The sequence below is a fragment of the Takifugu flavidus genome, chromosome 4 (assembly GCF_003711565.1).
Source record: "Takifugu flavidus isolate HTHZ2018 chromosome 4, ASM371156v2, whole genome shotgun sequence".
NCBI classification, from domain to species: domain Eukaryota; kingdom Metazoa; phylum Chordata; class Actinopteri; order Tetraodontiformes; family Tetraodontidae; genus Takifugu; species Takifugu flavidus.
In genome coordinates this window covers 4,051,713-4,072,324 of record NC_079523.1, presented here as the reverse complement: position 1 = coordinate 4,072,324, position 20,612 = coordinate 4,051,713, and the positions used below count along the sequence as shown (strand labels likewise).

Sequence of the window (20,612 nt, the reverse complement as noted above, 5' to 3'; positions counted from 1 at the left end):
GGAATAAGCGATGACAGATACCGATAGATACCCTCTTCACGTCTAACGCAACACCAGCGAAACCTCTCAAAAATTCCCGCTTGCAAACATTCCGCTGGGATTTCATGAGCATCCTAATTTTCTGTCAGCAGAAAAGCTTCAGATAAAGTGTGAAACACCTGTGTGACACCTGTGTGGCACCTCTGATCAGCTGTGCCCGTCTCTCCCCTCTGGGTTGTCCATATTCTGTCCTCTGTCGTGTCTTTTCTATCTGCGGCAGCAGGCCTGGTCACCTGCCATCGGCACGCGGGATCGTCAGCATCTGATCGGGCCGCTGGTGGCGGGATAAGACGGAGCGACGCCTGTCAGAGCCGCGAACGACGACTGGCGGAGTCGGCGCACAAGAGCGAGGGAGGCGGAGAGACAGACATTTGTGAAGTCAAACAGGACGGGAGGCGAGGACGCGGAGCAGCCGGCACGGCGCCGCCCCGACGCTGCAGAGCGCCGCCGACCACAGCGCGGCCGCACAGCATCTCGGTACAGCCGATACGGCGTGTAAATTCGGCTTGGCGCCGTGTTTACGATGTGGCGTTTACGACCCGATACCAGGCTGGAATCACTCACCTGCTATCGCGCCTCCAGCTCGGCAGCAGTGGAGCGCCAACAGACAAAACAGATCCATCAGTTCTCCAATGGCAACAGTTGCCATGAGAGACAGAATAAGAGGAGTTACCTCCTGTGAGGAGCGGGAATGTATGGAATACAGAGGTTGGTGTTGGTGGTGGGTGCGTGTGTGTGTGTGTGAAACTTCCTCTTATTACTGGCTTTAATTAAGAAGGTGCTTCTTTGTGTGTAGCTGGAAGCAGATGGAACATACACACGTGAGTGGGTACATGTATAGAACAACCGCCCACACACACACACACACACACACTCACACACACACACACACACACCCTGCGTTTAGGAGAGTAAACTTGGACCATATGTGGGTCAGCCGGTCACAGAAGCGAAGCGTCTCCTTTGACGGCGCCTTCGCAGACAAAGAGCCGCGCTGACGGTGATGGAGGAGGCGTGCACCGCGGCGCCCGCGCACACTTGATGGAATGTCACCGCGGTTGCTATCATAACACGGTGAGTGTCTGGAGACGGTTATTTTAAGCTCGGGGAGGGAAAACAGATGCACCCGTGAATCTCCCTCCCTTCGTCTTTACGTGAGATCTGAGGGGGTTTTGTTGCTGTGGGTCGGGGGCCCCCACCACCCCACCACCAAAACCCTCCGTGTGTTTTCTCTGGTGGCGTCGTGTTAATCGAACATCAACACCGGGGAACTGGCGGCGTCCAGTCACACCGGTGACAGCTTTAAGTTGTTAGTTTGGAGCAAAGATAAATGAATCTCATCTCACACTCAGAATTGGTTACAATAATCTTCTAAATAGCTTAAAACTATTACATTTTCCATCTGAATACGACCCCCAGATCAGACCATCTCCTAACACATTAGAACTGAAGCCATCTTTGATATCCTTTATGTTTATTGGAGACATACAAACTTCCTCACATCACATCTGGCAGCACCAAAACATTTCCCGACTTGATTATTCATGTGTGAGCCCGTGACCTTTCTGCTGGCCAAAGGTCAGGAGGGGAGAGACTGACAGACAGACACGCAGACAGACAGATGAGGCAGAGGAGCAAGGAGGCCTCCAGCAACCACATGTTCTGATTCTCCCAGTCCTCGTACGTGCGCGCGTACAATAAAGTGTGAGAGAAAGTGAGCTGCTTTAACAGTAAATTAAACCAATTCATCATTGTTAAGGTCTCCTAATCCTCATGCTCGCCAAAATTAAAAGAACTTGTCATTCCTCTATCTCCATCTCATGTTTTGCATCCCGTCTTTCCCCCTCCTCTCTTCTCTCATCCATCTCTCGTGTATTCACCCCCCCCCCCCCCCCCACGCTGCAAATTAAATGCCTTTAGCTAGCAGCCGTCAGATAAGTGTGTGTAGCGACTCGCCAGACACGGCGCTGCAGCGGCGTTTCATCTTCCGACCATCACTGCGTCACGCTAACTCAATCATCTGCATGGAGTCTCGCACGCACGCACGCCTGCGTGCACGCGCCCCGGTTCCCCAGCGTGGCGTCTGCAGAGGTGCTTTACTGTGACTGATTTCATCAGGCGTCTCGCAAACACGGCAGGAAAACGCACCACAACATTATCATATACAATAAGATGAGGCTTGAAGATGGAGCTTTCAAATTGAAAGCCTTTTTAGTGTCCCCATTCCAATGAGCAAAGGCTTCCTCTTCCAAGGAGACGTGCAGCAAATCCCTGACAGAACATCTCAACCCAAACAGTACAGCACATTTACATCAGCGCTGCAGCGACCACATTTATGCTAAAAGACCAGTGCACGTAAAGCTTTACAGCCAGGAGTGAGTGTGTGCATGTAAATACGAGCGGCTCGACACATTGGACAGATGCTAACCTGTCGCACCACAGAGAGAGAGAGAGAGAGAGGGGGAGAGAGAGAGAGGGAGAGAGAGAAAGGTGGGGAGAGAGGGAGAGCGCCGTGGTACCAGGTCATGAGCCTTATCAGACACGGGAAAGTGGAAAACCAAACAAGCACTGGTAAGAGTGCTAAAAGCAACGAGGTGGACAGATGTTATCTTCTGTGGAGTGTGTAGCTGGCTTTGAGGAGAGGAGTGGAGGACGCATTAAAGCAGTTCGGCCAGGGTTTGGAGTGTTTGTGTAGTGGCGAGGGAGCGTTTGTGCAGTAGGAAATGTGCCTGCGTCACAATGGGTTCGCATGTAGCTGGGATGCTACAGTGCAGCGGATGTAAAGAAATGTCACGCACATGCGTGTGTGCGAGCGAGCGTGTGTGTGTGTGTGTGTGTGTGTGTACGTGCTGTTCACTGAATAATATGACAAGGTCAAAAAAAGAGTTTGGAACCATTAATACAATGACATGAGGGGACACTGAGCAACACTGGCCGATCATCGGCTGCTCGGTTGGATTACGGTGAAGAGCGCGCTAATCTTCAACTGTAATTACCAACGTAGGTGTGTGTGTGCACATGTGTGTGTTCCTGTGGGAAACCCAAAGTGATTACATGGCCACTGGTGCCTCTAATAGCATATTTGAGACAGAAAGAGAGAGACGGAGGAATAAGAAGGAAAATAATTACGGTGGAGGAATGTTAGGATGTGGGACTGTCTTGAGCGTGTGTGTGTGTGTGTGGTGTGTGTGTGTGTGGTGTGTGTGTGTGTGTGTGTGTGTGTGTGTGTGTGTGTGTGTGTGTGGCCAAAACCACAGCTCAGGAGAATGTGTCCCATACCCTGCCGACCCATAAAGGCTGACTTCACCTACCCCTCATTATTTCCTCCATCCTCCCCCCATTTTGTGCTTTGCTTCCTTTCTGGTGTCGATTTCTCGTCTCTTACGTCAGAACGGACACTTACGCACGATGTGAACATACAAAAGGAAATTGGCAACATCACTGATTGAACATCCAAAAATGTGGAGGCAGAATATTTGTGGGATGAAGATTATGTTTGAAATGAGCCTTGAGGGTAATATTTAGACTTAGCAAAGGCTGATAGAATGTTTGTTTTACACAATAATTCTACTCAAAAGATTAAATCTTCCACCTAAAGCCTACACACACACACACACACACACACACACACACTAACACTTTGTTTTACACTCATCCACCCACCCTTTTGTTCTCGTGAATGTCTCTTAATCATTTCTGGGAAAATGGAGAAAGATGAGATTAAGAAAAGTACAATAAATTGAAAACTAGTTGGGTTTATTCCTCAACTAAAAACAAGAAACAAAGCCTACAGAGACCTCCAAAGCAATGTCTTTATGAGTCTGTAACATCAGGGGGAGACACACAGATGTTAAATCTTGCAGGCCAATGCGAGACGCTGACAGATGAGCTCATAACTGAAGGGAGGCGGAACGCCAGGATGAGTGTCCATGGGAACGTTTCATCCAGAAAGAACACATTTTCATCCTTAACTATGTTGTTCGATGCTCTCCGCATGCTAACGATAACTAGCGCGCCAGTGCTGGCGTGCTGCCACCGGTGGTTCTGAATGAGCCGTCATCAGTTTCAATGACTTTTATCAGGTGCTGATGAGGATTTTATCCCGATTCACCACTTTTTTCTAAAGAGAAGCTAAAGGAAAGTCCCTGGCGTTGCTTCTGTCCTGACGCTAGTCACGCTGTAGCACCGACGCCGTTTCATTTTTGTTATTCACTGGTTATTTTCTTTCCTCTTTTCAGTCAACCCCCCCCCCCCCCACTCCTCTTCCCATCCTGTTGAGTCAGTCTGAGCTCAGTGTTGTAATGGTCCACAGGGAAGGTTTTGGCGGCTACACAGCAAAGACAACAAGAACAACCGATCCGAGAGCCAAACGACTAGACTGAACCGGCAGAGGTAGAGTTCTCATGTGAGTGTGTGTGTGTGTGTGTAAAGTACATATTGACATTAAGCAGATGTGTCAGTGACGTGCTGTTTAATTTACTGATAGCTGTCATCTTGTTCATCCCGCGATGTTGAAAAAAAATAGAAAAAGGGTCATTTCAGGTTCATTTTTCTAAAATGACCCTTAAAAACACTTTCTTGCACAATCTTGGACTCGAGTTGTGAACTGCTAACTCAACAACTTCTCTGGAAAATCCCACATCATTTGTGAGTTTATAAAGAAAAACTCACACCCAAGTAAAAGAAAAGTTATAGTGACCTCTCTTTCTGTAACCTGGCACCACGTAAAAGGTTATTCGACAATTAAATGATGTCTTTTCTTCAAATAAACACAAAAGCTGCTCGTGTGTTCCTGATTAGAGAACACCAAAGGACATCACTCAGCCAGGAAGGCAGGTTGGGTGATTCTATATCCAGAGGTATAATAATACACCCTCGGCTCAAGCACGGCTCATGTAGGCGAAGGTCAAAGAGTGCACAGACGCAGCCCCGATGATGGACGCCGCTTCCATGCGGAGCACCAAATCCACATCTGTTCACACATGCGGCGGACATGTTGGCGCATGTTTCAGACAGGCTGCGCCGTCGCTCGTGTCGCCTTTTCTGTACCGACGCTGGATCTGCCACCAGAAACTACCACTCTCCTCTGAAGTAGGAGGGGAAGGTGTGGGCCGTGTGTAAACATCACTCCTCTTCCTCACTCTCAAGTGTTGTCTTTCTCTTTAAGCGCCAGTTAGCAACACACCCCCTCACCGCCCTGGACCCCGCTGCGCTCACACAGGGAGCTGATCTGGAGTCAGGATTAATTCAAGGTTACACTGAAGAATTCTGGTAGTGGTGATCGCAGTGCACGTGTGAAGAGAGTCTGCCACCACGCAGGACTGCTCTCCCGACAGTCTTCACCAGCTCTCCCTATTCCGGTCCCCATAAAAATGCCAGAAGCCCAACAAGTCTCGGGGTTATAGGGACAAAACTCCAGTAGCAGCAGACCGGCCACCACAGCTGCCCCCCCCCCCCGGATGGCCCGGAGAGCGTGGTAACTCTGAGGGGCCCCACAAGTGACGTCTGTCTCCAAGGAGGAGTTGGGGATGAGCTCGGGTGACGCAGCCCACCCACAGTCAAAGGCATTCCTGCCAAATGATCCCAATTACAGTTGTAATCGACTGGATGAGAGCTGCGGGTTCAACCGCAGTCGCACAACAATGGTGAGCACGTCCAGATAGACCTGGGGGGGGGGGGGGGGGGGAGACGCGCAAATGTTTGCAGCCTTTTGTTCCGAACCAACTGTTTCTGCTCCAGGAACCCTGAACCAAAATGTGTTGTCGCGTGTTGAAAAAGCTGAGCTGAAATCACAAACAAAGAGGCCGCAGAGCCGACACCAGAACGGAGGGAAGGATGGAAGGAGGGAAGGATGGAAGGAGGGAAGGATGGAAGACGCCCACAATGAAAGGAGGAACGAGGGCAGAAATAAAACAGGGCCTGAGAAAAGCCATAAGGTGAGACCCTATAGGCAGCTGGCTTCCAGTTACCAACGTGTAACGTGTGTGTGTGTGTGTGTGTGTTTGTGTGTGTGGTTTATCTGATGAGTTTGAGGGGGAAGAAAGAGAGAACGTCCGTCCAAGGCTCAGCTCTCATTCCTCTTAGTCAGCTGGAGAGAAGCGCAGCAGAGGTGTGAGCGAATGGACACGAGGAGCAGAAACACGAGTTCAGGCCTCAATGTTTGTTTCTGGCGAAGGAGAAAAGAGAGGAGAGAGGCGAAGGAAGCGTGGAGACGTTCCCTCCAGTCAGCTGAGAGCAGAGGAGTGTCACGAGATTGGTTTTTATAGAAGCGCTCCTCATTCCACTGCTTTTGTCTAAAACACACACGCACGCACACGCACACACACACACACACACACACACACACACACCTCCCAGCTTCTGACCCTTTCGCCTCCTACGCAGTCTTTCAGCAAGTGAAGAAGAGGAGGGACCTTCTTCACACTCTACATGTCCTGGATTACTGTCTTCAACACACAACCAGCAGACACACACCAAATGCACACAATTACATCTTGAGTGTGTGTGTGTGTGTGTGTGTGTGCACATGTTGGGGGTAGGAATGTGGATGGCTGTTGTCTCACCACAGGAGCTGGTAACATTCCAAAATCTACCTGTGTTTGTGGGGAAACACGGGGTGGACCCGGAGCGTACAGCTCACAGACACACACACACACACACACACACACACACACACACACACACCCTCCCTGCAGGAAACACACCAGTGAGCAGCAGCATGGGAGCTCAGCAGGATTTAGAGGACAATTAAAAAGCTCAATTAGAATTGTATTCTTACTTCCAGAAGTGAGCGCGTCACAGATGGCGAGGCTCACTCTTTGCATTTATATCAAAACACACACACAAACACACAGTTAACTGGTTTCCCCTCGGGACACAACACCGGGGAGGGAGGAAGGGTGTGTGTGTGTGTGTGTGTGTGGAGGGGGTGATGTAAATACGTCTCGCCGTGTGTGCATTCGCCAGGCGGTTGAGATAAGTAGCTGATAAAATGTTGGCCGCAGCTGTAACGCGCAGCGTTGCTGAACCTGCAGCTCCCCCACAGCCCGCTGACTCGTCTCACTTCTCCGGCCGCAGACACGCCGTTTGTCTCCGTCCACGAATCCGTCCCGCACCTCGTTTTGTTCCGTATCGCCGCCGTTTCCCCCCTGCAGCCGTAAACCATCCGGCGCTCCTCCCTCACAAACCCAGCCCGTTCTCCGGTCTGCTATTCCGAGCTCTGCTTCTCTCCTCCTTTTCCTCCACTTGCGTGGTTTCCAGGACGTGTTACAGCCTCCATTGTCTCCCTCTCGTGCACAATGCCAAGTCTGTTGAGTCGGCGGCTGGATAAATCTGTGCGTGGACGTGCGTGTAAACTGCTTACGGTCGGGTCACAAACTCTGAATAGACGGTACTTTTCCATTCACAAACCCAGTCACAAGATTTGCACACTGGCGGATAAATCCAGGACGCAGATGGTCTGACCTGTAGGTGTGGGCAGGAGAGGCCTCCGCGTCCACCCAAACTGGGTGCGCCGGCACGTGCACGCGCAGAGGAGGGTCATAAATTGGCGGCAGCACAATGCAGGCCTGAGACAGACGGGGTGGGAGCGACCGCTCGCAGCCTGCAAAGTCCCAAAGTTCATCCAGAGGATACGTGGACTCGCAGCGGCGGGAGGGCGGAGGCGACTGGAACAAGCAGGCGGTAAACGGAGGACTTGTTTCAACGGCCGTGCTGGTGAAAACGTGATTTCCACATGATTCCTGTTTGAGCCTCCGTGTCAACAAAATCCTGTTTGTGGGGATCTCCAGTAAACACTCCAAGAAAGAGTGGACTGTGAGCCATCATTACAGGAGACAATATCTCCTTTATCTCCCGTTCTCCCTCCTTTTCCAGCTGTCCTGCATCCTCCCGCCCTCAAACAATCACGCACTCTTCCCATTTCTGCCATCTCCAAACCTGAGAATCACGGCCCATTCCTGCCGCTGACAAACAGGGATGAAGAGAAACACACACTTTCATGCACTCCAGCACAAGCAGAGTAATCGATGCACTTGAACGCACACACACACACACTCACACAGAGTTCTAACTCAGAGTTGAGAAGTCCCAGTGGGAAAAGCCACTTTCCAGAACATTTTACCCAATTTGCATTGCTCCTGGCTCCATCACTCTCTCCAAGGAGGGGAGATGGTAAAGAACAAGTTATCCCGTGTGAGCATGTGCGTGTGTGTGTGTGTGTGTTCACTCCAGAGAGTTTCATAACTAAGGGGTAGGAGAAAACATGCACGTCAGTTAAGTCAGCATGGCAACATGTGCATCTTTTAATCCTTAAGGGAGGAAACTAATCCTTGTTTATGCATTTTAAACTCTGCGCACTCACAGTTTCATCCTAGCAACCACTTATCCAGCCCTCTGAATCACCGTGTCAACGGGAGATGTGACCAGGTCTGACTGTTAATGAAGGTGACTGCGTTAATGCGTCGGCCCCCGGGACAAATGCTAACATGTAAATTAAGCAAACTTTGCGGCATGTGAAACAGAGCTGTTAAAACCAGGCGAGTGATGCAGCGTTCTCAAGCCCTGCTTGGCCTTTGCCATTCTACTGAGGACCTCGCCCATCTAAACACACGCAGGAGGGGCAGATGATGATGTGATGAGAAGAGTCAGAGCCACCAGCAATCAGCGTGATTAAGTGTGTAACCCTCGCCTCGCCTCGCCGTACCTCCGACAACAGCAGTCATTCATTCGTGCCTGTGCTGGTACAAAACCCCCAGCAAATAAACGTTTTCAAATCAATTACCGTGGACAGTGGTGCCCCCACCTGATCTTAACTTTCAGGTCCTGGAGGTCACTAACAATTACAATCCGACCTCTTTATCAGAAAGTCTAATCGAAAGCTAATTTCCCTCAAAGCCTGCCTCTGAACTCTAATCAGCTGCTGGGACAAACACTCGCCGGGAGCTCTGGGGTGCTACCTTCTCCGTGATTGACTCACCGCAGGCCTTTTTCAATAAGCCTGATTGGCGCCGCGGCCTGGTTGCTCTCTCTGATCTCCAGAGATGTCAAAGGAGAAGCATTTATGTGAATGAGTTCATCCTATTTGTGGCAGGACGCCTTCCCTCCTGTTGTTGCTAACCTGATGTTTAACGAGCGTGTGGAGGAAATGTTGATCAGAGCATCCCAACATGCCTTTTAGCCACTATATATGCAGATTCCGTGGAGGCTGTCTAGCAGATGGCTCCTACATGATGCTAGCACCCTCCGCGCGGCAGGACAGAAGACGCAGGGAGGACGTGATGAGGGCCGCGGCGGCAGCTGCGCCCGCCGCTCGAGCGCTCTTCATCCCCAGCGGCAGCCTTGACCCTCTTGCCTCCTCTTCACTCCGCTGCATCGCTAACTGCGGCTATTTTGGCTCCCGTAGGGCCAGTGATGGAGCTCTGGTCACCACCCAACCACATTCATACCACTGGGCCTGTAATGAAACTATGGATTTTTTCATCAGAGTCCTGACACTAACCGCCTGTTTGCCATGCATTCACTGTCTTCTTCGCTGTTCGGTGCGATCTGTAGGAAATGGAAGGAAGCGCCGAGCGATGGCTTCCTGTCACATCTTAAAGAAATATCCTTTCCGTAACGGCTCGTTAACTAACTACTCCTGCGCGTGCCAGGCGCATGTACGCGAGGTACTTTGGATCTAATGTTCTGTGGAGATGAGTTCTGTCTGAGCTGCTGTGCACAGCCGAGCACGTGCGCCGACGTGACGAGCACGGCGAGGGAGCGTGCCGTCTCTGCGCTCCCCTCTCATCTGCCTCCCGCGCCCGCGTGCATCCCCGTCTGCTCCGCTCAGCCCGAACGCGTGCGCGCGCAGCAGCGAACGTGACCTACAAGCCCACTTACTTCCAACCCCCCGCCTCTCTCGGCGCCGCGCCTGTGCATCGTGCAGCCGCGGCGCACGGAGCGAACGCGGCAACCCAGTTTCGGTTGTTGTGACTGTGTTCAAATCCCCTGCCTGCATCGCAAACATCAATGCCGCGACTCGCTTTCTCTCCGGCTGCTGTTGCCATGGCGACCGAGGAGCAGGCCCGCTACTGTGGGATTTGAAGACAACTTGGTGTAAAGACCCCTGTGTTATTACTGGGTGTGTGCGCTCTGCGCGTGCCCGACTGTCGCGGGGTTTGTGTCAACGTGCTCAGAGCCGCGCTAATGATAACGGCTCTCTGATTGGCCGTCGGCGAGGTCACGGGCCGTGACTAACGCTCCTTAGAAGGAAGCGTGAATGTCAAACATATACCGTCTGTAACAGCAGACGCGCCATTGATTTGATCACAGGAGAATGTGATGATTGAGAGAAAGACGAGAGAAAGCAGCTACGTAAACCCAGGAAGACTCCCGCCTGCCTCTTCCTGCCCCCCACCCCCCACCCCACCCTCCCGTCTACGCTGGCCCTATCCATTCCAAGGTTATCGGTAATCCAATAGGTTTCCCTGGAAGCAGGCAGTTTTCAAGCAACACAGCCAATATCCTGTAAGCAGAAACATCCGGAAAGAATAGGCTCCGAGTGACACGGCGCTGCCTCTCTTCCTGTATCCGCGTGACCGGAGGAAGTGATCGGAACGTGGAAATGAACGCACACTTGCAGAGATGCAGTTTAAAGGCTGAACGCTGTGACACTGGCTGAACCGCACATTCCGCTTATCAGCCATCATCTCTGAGATGGCCTGCTGGTTTTTTTCTGGGCCACTAGTTTTCTGCCGGTGACCTATAAATATAGATCCCAAGGCTCTTGTGGATGCTAACACTGGCAGGCTCGGAGCACAGATGTGAGCTGCTCGCTTTGCATAAACAGGCATGTGATGCATAAAAGGTGAGAATCGCTGACCTGCGCTCCATAATGACTGATAATTTTCTACAAATATCGATGGAAATCCATAATTAAGGACTTTCAGCTTCACAGTGCACATGAGAAAGTGGTCCAAAGTGGAGGTTGTGAACACTCCAGTGCACAATTTTGCATGAACTGTGTCCTGAATCCTGCATTCATTAAAAAAATGTGTGTATGTTGATGTGAGGGCGATCTCTCTCTCTCTCTCTCCCTGGAGATCTTATTTGTGGTGCTTTAATTAGCTTAATCCACAAGCAACACATGGATGGAGGAGTGGAGGAGTATGGTGAGAGGATGGCAGAAAACTGGTGGCAGAGGGACGGGCAGGCAGAGACGACGCCTCTGCTTTTGCCATTCGCGCCTCTTCTTCCCGCACACAATACATCCAGTGACACGCCTCCCTCCATCTCGCCTCCTGGCAACGTAGAAGGCCAGAACCGAGGGAAGCCCACGGGACGAGGAAGCTGTCTCCGCCACGGCCACGTGCGCGTCGGAAGGCCGAAGAAAAGATTTCCAGGGAGACGCTCCAGTCAAACAGTGGCCAGGCAATACGGCCAATTAAATATAACAGTGAGGGCTTAATTGGTGTTAGCCAATTTAGAATGACACTGTGCAATTAATGCTTGTGAGACAGCATGAAGGAGACTGCTGGGAGTGTCTGTGGACTTTTATACAGCTGTTAATTCAGCTGGCCCAAATCTTATCGGAGACAAAGACAATTAAACGGGAGAGATGGGGAGTGATAGAGGAAGAGAGAGAGTGGGCGGATGAGGGGATGAACCGGGAGGAGTGAAGTTGGGAAGGGAAGAAAGGAGATGAACAGGCTAATACCTGGGGAATAAACGCTATCAGCTCACTCAGCCAACTGATGACTGATTCCAGAGAGGGGAGGGAGGTGCAGGAGTCCACCCAACTGAGTCTACCCAACACGGTCTGAACCTGGAGGAGAAACACTGGAGGAGAGCTGGGAGAAATGAACACATGACTGAAAGAAATGGGTTTGGATGGGTGGATGATGTGCGGACTCTGCCCGTACACCAGTGTGTCGGGGCCCCACAGCAGAGAGGGTGAAGCCACCAGGTCAAGTGGGCCTAATACATTAGTCACGTTCAACCATCTTGGCAACATCAGTCGGTGTGTTTACACGCATGGCTAATCAGGGCTCCGATTATAACGAAGCTAGGCAAATCATCAGCCTGAGTGGAGCCACCGCCCGGCACAAGAACGGACAAACAAGCCAAAGAAACTGCAGCAAGTTCACTTTGTCCAACTGTTCCACTGCGTAGGGAGCCAGAAGGTGTTAGGGCAGTGCCGAAGATCGACCTCACGCTTGACTAGCACACATTCTTACACTAACAGGATTAGCCAGAGGGTCACTGCAATGTGGCCAGCAGCGGTCTGGAGAGGAGCAGGCAGAACCAGAGCACGCTGGGGGCAAGTTCCCAACCCAACCACCACTGTGACAAGGCCTCGGGCTGAAGATTTTTCCTTAGGGAGACGCGGGTGGAGGGGTAATTAGTTTGACGGCGGGAGATGCCGCCACGCTGTGCAAGAAGCACAAATGTAGGAGCCATCTTCATGTGTGTGTGTGTGTGTGTGTGTGTGTGTGTGTGTAACAACTCTACACCCAGCTTGAACAGCGTGACCCTGAAATGCTCCCAAAGCACATGACAGACATGTGATGACACACTGGTTTTTCTGATAAAGCTTCAAATGCACGCCGGCCCGGGCAAAGACAAACGTGTGTTTGTTCCTGCGCACAAACATTAATCTGCTTAACGTCACTAAACCGGAGGAACTAATCAAAAACAATCTATTAAAAATCTATTAGCTCTGCACTGGGTAATCTGATATGTGTGTATGCGTGCAAACGCTGTCTGCCTTCTCCACAGTAGATTACCTAATTTGCAAGCAACTCACATATTTACATTCATTTACACTCTTCATTTGTCAGAAAAAGGGATGAGACCATCACAGCTGGTGATCAATGAGATTTTTTATTGCCAGTGTGGCGCAGCTCATCATTTCTGTCTTCATGGCTACGGGGACCCGCAGCATCGGCGGGCTGCGACCGCCATCAGAAGCTTCTGCACAGCCAATACGAGAGGCTGCTGGGCTTAATTGCAAGGAAAGAGCATTTGGGACAATACATGTAGTGTGTGTGTATGTGTGTGTGTGTGCAGTCTCGATGAGCCAAAGGTGTTTGAAGCCTGCGGCGTCACTCAAACCAAGCCCTCCAGACACGGTGCCGCCGTCCAACGTAACCCCGTGTGTCCGGTTTTATATACCTGCGTGGCTGTGCTCATTCTGGCTTGTTAACTTGAGATATGACATCTTTTACTGTGTGTGTGTGTGTGTGTGTGTGTGTGTGTGCGCGTGTGTTGCCAAAAGCGCTCCCCCCGTGGAGCCTTGGCACGGCAGCATTTAGCAGGTGTGCCGTTGGCAGTAGGCGCCGGCTTGGACGGCGCCGCCCTCTCTGCGGGCACAAATATTGCCCCGTGTCTACACCAACACCAATTTGTCCAAATCTGTTCTTAAAGTCCACATTCCTCCATAAAGATTTTGGCTCAATTTAGCCGCGGTCTAAAAGAAGGGAAAAAGTTTATGCTGTGTGTATAACATGGGGGGGGCTTTGAAGACTGAGGAATGACCTAGAAACAAGGCTGGTCTCGCTCAGATGCTCACGCACGCCTCGTGCGAGCGGCCCTGCTTACAGCGAGACTCCTCTAATCTTCCCTTAAAAAGGGATTTGAGCATTTATTATTCATTCTCGCCTCGCTATTTTTCCCTTTCCTCTCCTTTCCTCCCGGTTTTCTCCGGCTCGATCATCTACCCCTCACTTTGTCTCATTAACCCCCTCCAGCTCTGAACTGGGACGGCGGTGCGGCGGCGGTAAATGACACAATCGCGCCGGTCGTCCGGGCTCAGTGCATTAGCGGCGAGATTATGGAGGACCGGAGCGTTCCCGTTTAATGGCATTAGATAACATGGAAGCTCACTGTAACTTATTCTACACTTCACAGATGATTAGCTTTGAGCAGTGTTAAAAGGCTGCCATTTGGTGGAGAATTTATGATATTTAATAAGATTTCCCAGTATAATCAACTTAGAGCAAAGAGCGGTGGCCCTTAATGTCACCAGCGCGGGAGAGCGAGGTAGAAATATGGATTATTACTGTAAATGAGGCTTTGGAAGGTTCAATGAGACTAATCCAAAAGCTTGTTTGTGTGTGAACTCTTATAAAGTTGCCTCGCTACAATTAGCGAGACGTCTTAACGACTGTCTGCCTCCGCGCCGCTTCCCTTTAATGAGAGGAAATGATTAGAGAAAAATAGTAACGGCGACACCTCGACTGGGTGCGGGCGCCCGCGCGCCGCTCAGCCATTATCGGGGAGAGGGATCTTTGATCACAGATGGAGACGGAGACGAGGAGCGGAAAGAGAATATGTGAGCAGCAGATGAAACGGCGAGAATGAGACGGCGCCGACGCGGAGAGGTGATGAGAAGAGGAGACACATTATTCCTTTAACTAATTCATGCTGCGCTCCGGCGCTGCTGCTGTTTTAGCCGAGACGCATCACGGATGCTTCTTGTGTGGAGTGTGTTGCTTTGGGAGCGTGTCCGCCCACCAACAGGTGGGAGCACTGCAGGTGAGCGTGCACGTAGACCCCATCAACAGTGAGGCTGGGAGAGAGGGCGGCCGTCACGTGCGCTGAGCTGGAGGGGGTTGAAAAATGCTATTTAAACACTGGCAAAGACAAAAGAAGCCAGAGGAGGAAATCGCACGTTTTACTGTTAATTTCAGAGCGTCGGGATAAGAGTGAGGAGCGGCGCGGCCTGGAAACCAGCGGAATTAGCTGGAAAAGTGGGAGCGAGAGAGCGGAGCTCAGATTTCCTGCACAGCTTCAGAGTCTTTTAATCAGTCTCTTCCTCTCTGCTTCCTGTCCCCTCATCAGTTCCTGGTTCTGTTACACGTGTGTGTGTGTGTGTGTGTTGCTGAATTCAGTGTGAACTAATGACCGAGGGGTTCTGAAGTCTCGCACAAAGCCAGCCTCTGTGCTGCCGACGCGGTCAAACAACTCGTGGCTGTGCTGGCTGATCCAAATGATGACACAACACACACACACCACACACACACACACACACCACACACACACACACACACACACACACACTCAGACACACACTCACACTCTCTCACACACACACACACACACACACTGTAAATCATCTGATCATTTCCTGATTGAATAGTCTCACTGAGTCCTTTAATGGGAGATAACTGATCAACGTGGAGGATTTCAGACGGACAGATGAGTGAATCAGAGTTAAATGAATCAGAAGCGTCTCTGCTGACTCATTTTCTTTTTTTCTTTTTCTTCAAGCAAAAGATTTGTTAAAAATTAAAACCAAACTCTCTAAAATGTGTTCCTGCTTCAGTGACTACCCCCCCCCCCAACCCTCAGATGAATGGGCTCCTGCGCCCCCACCTGAGGTTGGCACGGCCACAATGGGGACACACCGGGTGCTGGGGGGCTCCTACCACCTGGCACACTGGCCACGGACGCACAGCAGATGGCTGAGATCGGCCCCCAAAGGAGGGCGCAGCTGAGGAATCCTAACAAGTGTCTGTGTGTCCGGGTGTGTGCGCCATCTGAAACAGAACCTACAATAGGTATTGGATTATCGACCGGGATCCGCTCTTTTGTCTGAGGGCCCGGAGTCATCTACTGAGACCGTCCAGAGTGTGTGTGAGTGTGTGTGTGGGTCTGGATGAATGTTCCTGCCTTGTCAATGCCCCACGGTGCCTTCAAGTGCTCAGCTGGTTTAGAGCAGGACAAGACAGTAAGAGAGAGACGTGCTGCTGACTGATTAAGGGATGGAGGTGATCATTAAAATTAGTGAACAACACATTACCTGACTTTACCTCTCTTCATCACGTCTTCCTCTTCTCTACTTTCTCTCAAATTCATCATTCTATCACTCCCTTCCCTCTTATCTTCCCCCATCTTTGTCCCATTAGTGCAGGACTCATTAATAAAAGCTTCCTGTGTGCATTTATGTGTGTGTGCAAGTGTGTGTGTGTGCGAGAGAGCACGGGGGGGCTTCATTAGTGCATTAAACACGGCGTTTGTGAGCCGCTGTGCCGCTCTGCGCAACCTCGAGCTGCACAGTTGATTAAAAGTAGAATGTGGAGATAACACAGGATATCAAAGATCTTCGAGTCCAAACAGATGACCCCCTCGGAAACATGTTCCTTTCATCACCTGAAGGTCCTCCATCAGGATTGGCCTTCTCAAATTCTGTCTACCTCCCCTCTTCCTTTGAAAATATATGAATAAATCAATGTGATGCTGCTTTCTCTTACGCGACACGATCTCTCCTACAAATGTTCTTTCTTTATCTCTCTGTTCCCCTTACACAGGCTTGGCTGCATAAACAGCATTAATCACTAATGCAATCCAGAGGAACTTTCAAAGAACAGGAATGTGCTCCATCTTGTCCTCATCATGGGTTGAACGCAGTCCCACTAATGCAGATGTAGTAAAAAAAAACAACTTGATAATGAGTTAAACATGCTAGCTCACTCAGGATATGGTTGCGCAAACAAAATGGCCCATGGAAACACCCACAGAAACAGCTTAATAGTGGGGCCCTGTCGTCTGATTGTGTATTTACCCATTTCACATTTTATTATGACCTTATTTTGTCTGTCTTTGCAATTACTCAGCAGCCGGGGGGGCCAGCATAAACATCCACACTTGCTCGAGGTCATCCGACGTGAGAAAAAACCTTGGAGCACAGCTTCCACCGGAGGAAAGCATCGCTAAGTGGTCTCAGGAATGACTCTCACACCAATCACACATCTGTTTTCCTTCTCTAACATGCTAAAGTAAATTAGCATCATGACAAAAACAAACCCTGCGTATCGGGATCCTTCTGCTTAGACCTTCCAAATTTCACTCTGATGGCGGCAGTTTTCCATCAGAAGCGGCGGCAAAAAAAAAGGACAATCACAAATACAAACATCAATAACCTTCCCTCCCGGCGCTAGCGATGCTAGCGTCGCTAAGCGCTGACAGCTAAATAAATAAAGCGACCGCTGCCAGCGGTGTCACTTTGACAAATGCACAGAGCTGAATCTTAGCTAACATTGTATTGTTGTCCCTCACTTCCTTACAACCACACGTGCACACACACAAATCAATGACATCACAAGCACAAGCATTATTATGTGTACTTTAAGTGACAAACACGCGGATGCGGCGTGCATACACAAGCGCACTTTAAAGGCGCACAAACACACAGGCTGATTATATATTCATAAAATTGAATGGATGACAGGTCTTGAGCATTGCAGGGGGAAACCGGAGTGAATTCTAATGAGCTACTATTTATCCCGAGGGCTTTGTCCTCCAAAGACTAGACTCAGTGACACAAACAAATACGAGCCGGAGACCAACGGAACACATCAGGCTGCACGTGGGAACTCAACAGCAACCGGAGCGTCAGGGCGGCGTCTCCGGGAACGCTCGCGCGGATGCTGATGAATACGGAGCAGCTTCCCCCAGTCACCGCCGCTGGACTGATTGAAGGCGATGCCTTTAAGTGGGAGGGGAGGAGGTATATCACACTGGAAACACAGCAGTAAGGTTTTATGTCTGACGTGACCACCATGACAATCAGCGCCCGACTGCCCACGGACAGCTTTTAAATTGCTTGTTAAATGCGCAGGTTTTAAAGAGCTACTTGAAGGGCTGCCGGTGAGAGAAAAATGGACTCCGCTGCATTTAATCTCCGTACGAGGCGGGACTTGCGTAAACTTAGAAACAAGACGCCGCCACTGACTGCAAGAGCGTCCCTGGGAAAAGCGGAGCAACTGAAAAACAAAGGGGAAATAAAAGGGGAAAAAAAGCCAAAAACGTCCGGATGGAAGCGCTTACCTTCTTCAGTTTGCCGTTGCGCGTCCCCACGAAAGCCACCGTGTTGCTGCGGTAGTCGTACGCCGCCACCGAGGTCATGCCGTCGTCTTTGTCGATGAAGAGCGGGATTCCCTCGATGGTGCTGGTGCCCCCCAGAGGCTGGTTGAAGTCCTGGCCGCAGAAGTTGTCGTCGATCTGCAGCGGCTGGAGGGAGGAGCAGACAAAAAGGGATGAGACGCCAAACAACGGAGTCCAAAAATTCACCTGAGAGTTTTATTCTGCTCAACGCTCCCTCTGAGAGCGTGTGTTCTGGTACTGAGGTCCAAAACATGCATTTGAAAGGAAAGAGGTGGACATTCTGCCTGGTCCTCACAATGTTTGAAGGTTCAGTCTTGGTTCGAAGGTTAGAAGCTGAGAGTCCTCACAAGGATAGAACTACCACTGCAGGGTCGGTCCTCAACTGCTTAAACACGCAACAAATGTCCCAATTTCCACTCCCTTCAGAATCACACTCCCTCTTTTCTTCCCAACCGAATCAACACATGCAAAAAATAAAAAAATCAACTTTATTGTGCAGCGTTTGCTAAAATAAAGGCGTTAACATCTGTTCCTGCGTCAGCCAGACGCACAAGTAAAGAAGAAACGTGCGAGATCTGTGACCTGCTACATGAAAAACTGAAATATTTGAATGGCGGCAGTGGCCGAGTGTCTCTCACACACACACACACACACACAACACACACACACACACACACACACAGAGTGTGTAAATAGGGGTGTAATCCACAGTCTTATCACTACATCATCTGATTGATCCACAGAGGAGAATTAGATAGCACCTCCCTCGCTAACCCCCCCTCGGATGATCTACCAGACCTGCCTGCAGCTCAGCGGGTGTCAATAACCTGCTACTCTACATTCTTCTGCTTTCTCCTCTCTCCTCCTGGCTGCTATAGTAACCGGCCCATCACCGCGAGGCTGCACACACGCCGTAGGATGTGACATCAGCTGCGTCACTTCCTGTTTCATCAACGTCAGGAGGCCCTGAAATCATTTTAACCGATTGTATAAGTCGATTTAAGGCACCCCATATATTGCTATACATAAAAAAATCATACAAGCTCCAAAAATCAGCACCCTGATTCCTCTACTCAGAAATGACCAAATGAGGACACATGGCATAAATCTCTGATATGAACTCACACGTCTAATGAAGCCAACAGATTTGCACATTTTACTGTGTCTCTAAAACCGGAAACATGAAGGTGAAGCCCTGAAGATCCAAACAATGACTTTAGTGTTCCGGTCCTATTAGCTGCTGCACGTAGTGAGTCAACAAAAAGAAGTGAAAGTTGAGAAAATCAGATAAGATTTCATTTTTGTGTGTGTGTGTGTGTGTGTGGTGTGTGTGTGTGTGTGTGTGTGTGTGTGTGTGTGTGTGTGTGTGTCTCTAACACAAAGCTATTACCTGAAACAACTTTCTCCTGTGATCGCTAACGACCAGGGGCGATATCTTAGCTTGTAACGGAGGCAGCTGAAGACATATTCCAACAATTGGGAGGACACTCATCAACGCGCACGTTCAACCCAGGGGTCAGCTATTCTCCGTGCACACACGCGCCTGGCAACAAGCAACAAAACAGCCCCATATTGTCTTCATGTGACATACAACTCGGGGCAACTATTTTAAACCATAGTCGTGGGAGCGAAATCCATCTATCTGCACCAGGGTTGGCCCCAAAACACACACACACACACACACACACACTCGTATGCTGTGAAACCCAAAGGGAAATGAGTTAAAAGGGTTAATCCATCTTCTATGGAGGAAACCAACAGATGGAAATACAGTCGACGGAGGCCCCTGGAGACAGTAAAGGCTAACACAAACACGTCTGAACTCGCTAGCATGCTTACAGTAGCCTTTATAAAATAGGAGCACGCGGGGGGTAAAGGTACTATGACATTCCTGCGCGTCCGCAGAGGTCTAGACAGCACAGATCAGCACAGAATTAAAGGTGTTCTCACTGCGGTTGGAATGCATTTCATCCTGATGCGGCTTCAGCAATTTAAGCCACTAAAAGATTCCCACGTGAATCGGAGCTCATATTCTGTTGTAGGAAATATATTCCCCCTCTGATCTCTGAAGGGCTATTGGCTGGAGACCATACTTAGCGTTGTGCAGTGTTTTCAAAGACGCGGAACTCCAGCGGGGATGAATGAGTTAAGCCAACAACCTTCCACTGACTTTGGCTGCGGGGCTTTACAAATGCAGAAGAGAAGGTTTCTTGTTTTGATTTTCTCAGGATGAGAACAGTATGTGGTGCCGAATGAATTATCACATACGCAGTTCAAGGAGGCCCGGAGTCAGTCCCAAACAGGAGATAATGTTGCTTTATTTCCCGCAGCCACCCCATATCGCATTTAAATCTACTTATTTCACAAAGATGGCACCATTTGTTGCGTAAAAAATTCACTCCAATCAAGGAGAAAATACATCTTTTAGAAACCTCTGAAGCCTTTTCCTCCCCCTCACTGCAAGGTAACAACTCGGATCTGTTCAGGTTTAGATTATAATTACATAAACTCTTTAATTAACACTCGAGAAAGTCAATCAAGAGCCAAATGAATGACAGGATGTAGATCAATACGGACAAACCGCGTAAGCTCTGCTAGAGACCCGAACGGAGAATATGCAAATCTCCTAAGCCGTGGTCTTTAATGGCAGCTCCAAAACTGTCAATATGGAGGCTGCATGAGAGCTATTGTAATTCTGGCGCGTGTGC

General features: G+C 50.0%; 1 protein-coding gene across 1 annotated transcript in view; it reads right to left on the bottom strand.

Annotated features, from left to right (window-relative positions):
• The window catches only part of LOC130523802 (plexin-A1-like), a 121,452-nt gene that overhangs the window by 68,411 nt on the left and 32,429 nt on the right, over positions 1-20,612 (bottom strand). Inside the window, exon 3 of the mRNA XM_057029357.1 lies at positions 17,848-18,030. Coding sequence (XP_056885337.1) covers positions 17,848-18,030 — 183 coding nt within the window. The remainder of the gene's footprint in view (positions 1-17,847; positions 18,031-20,612) is intronic.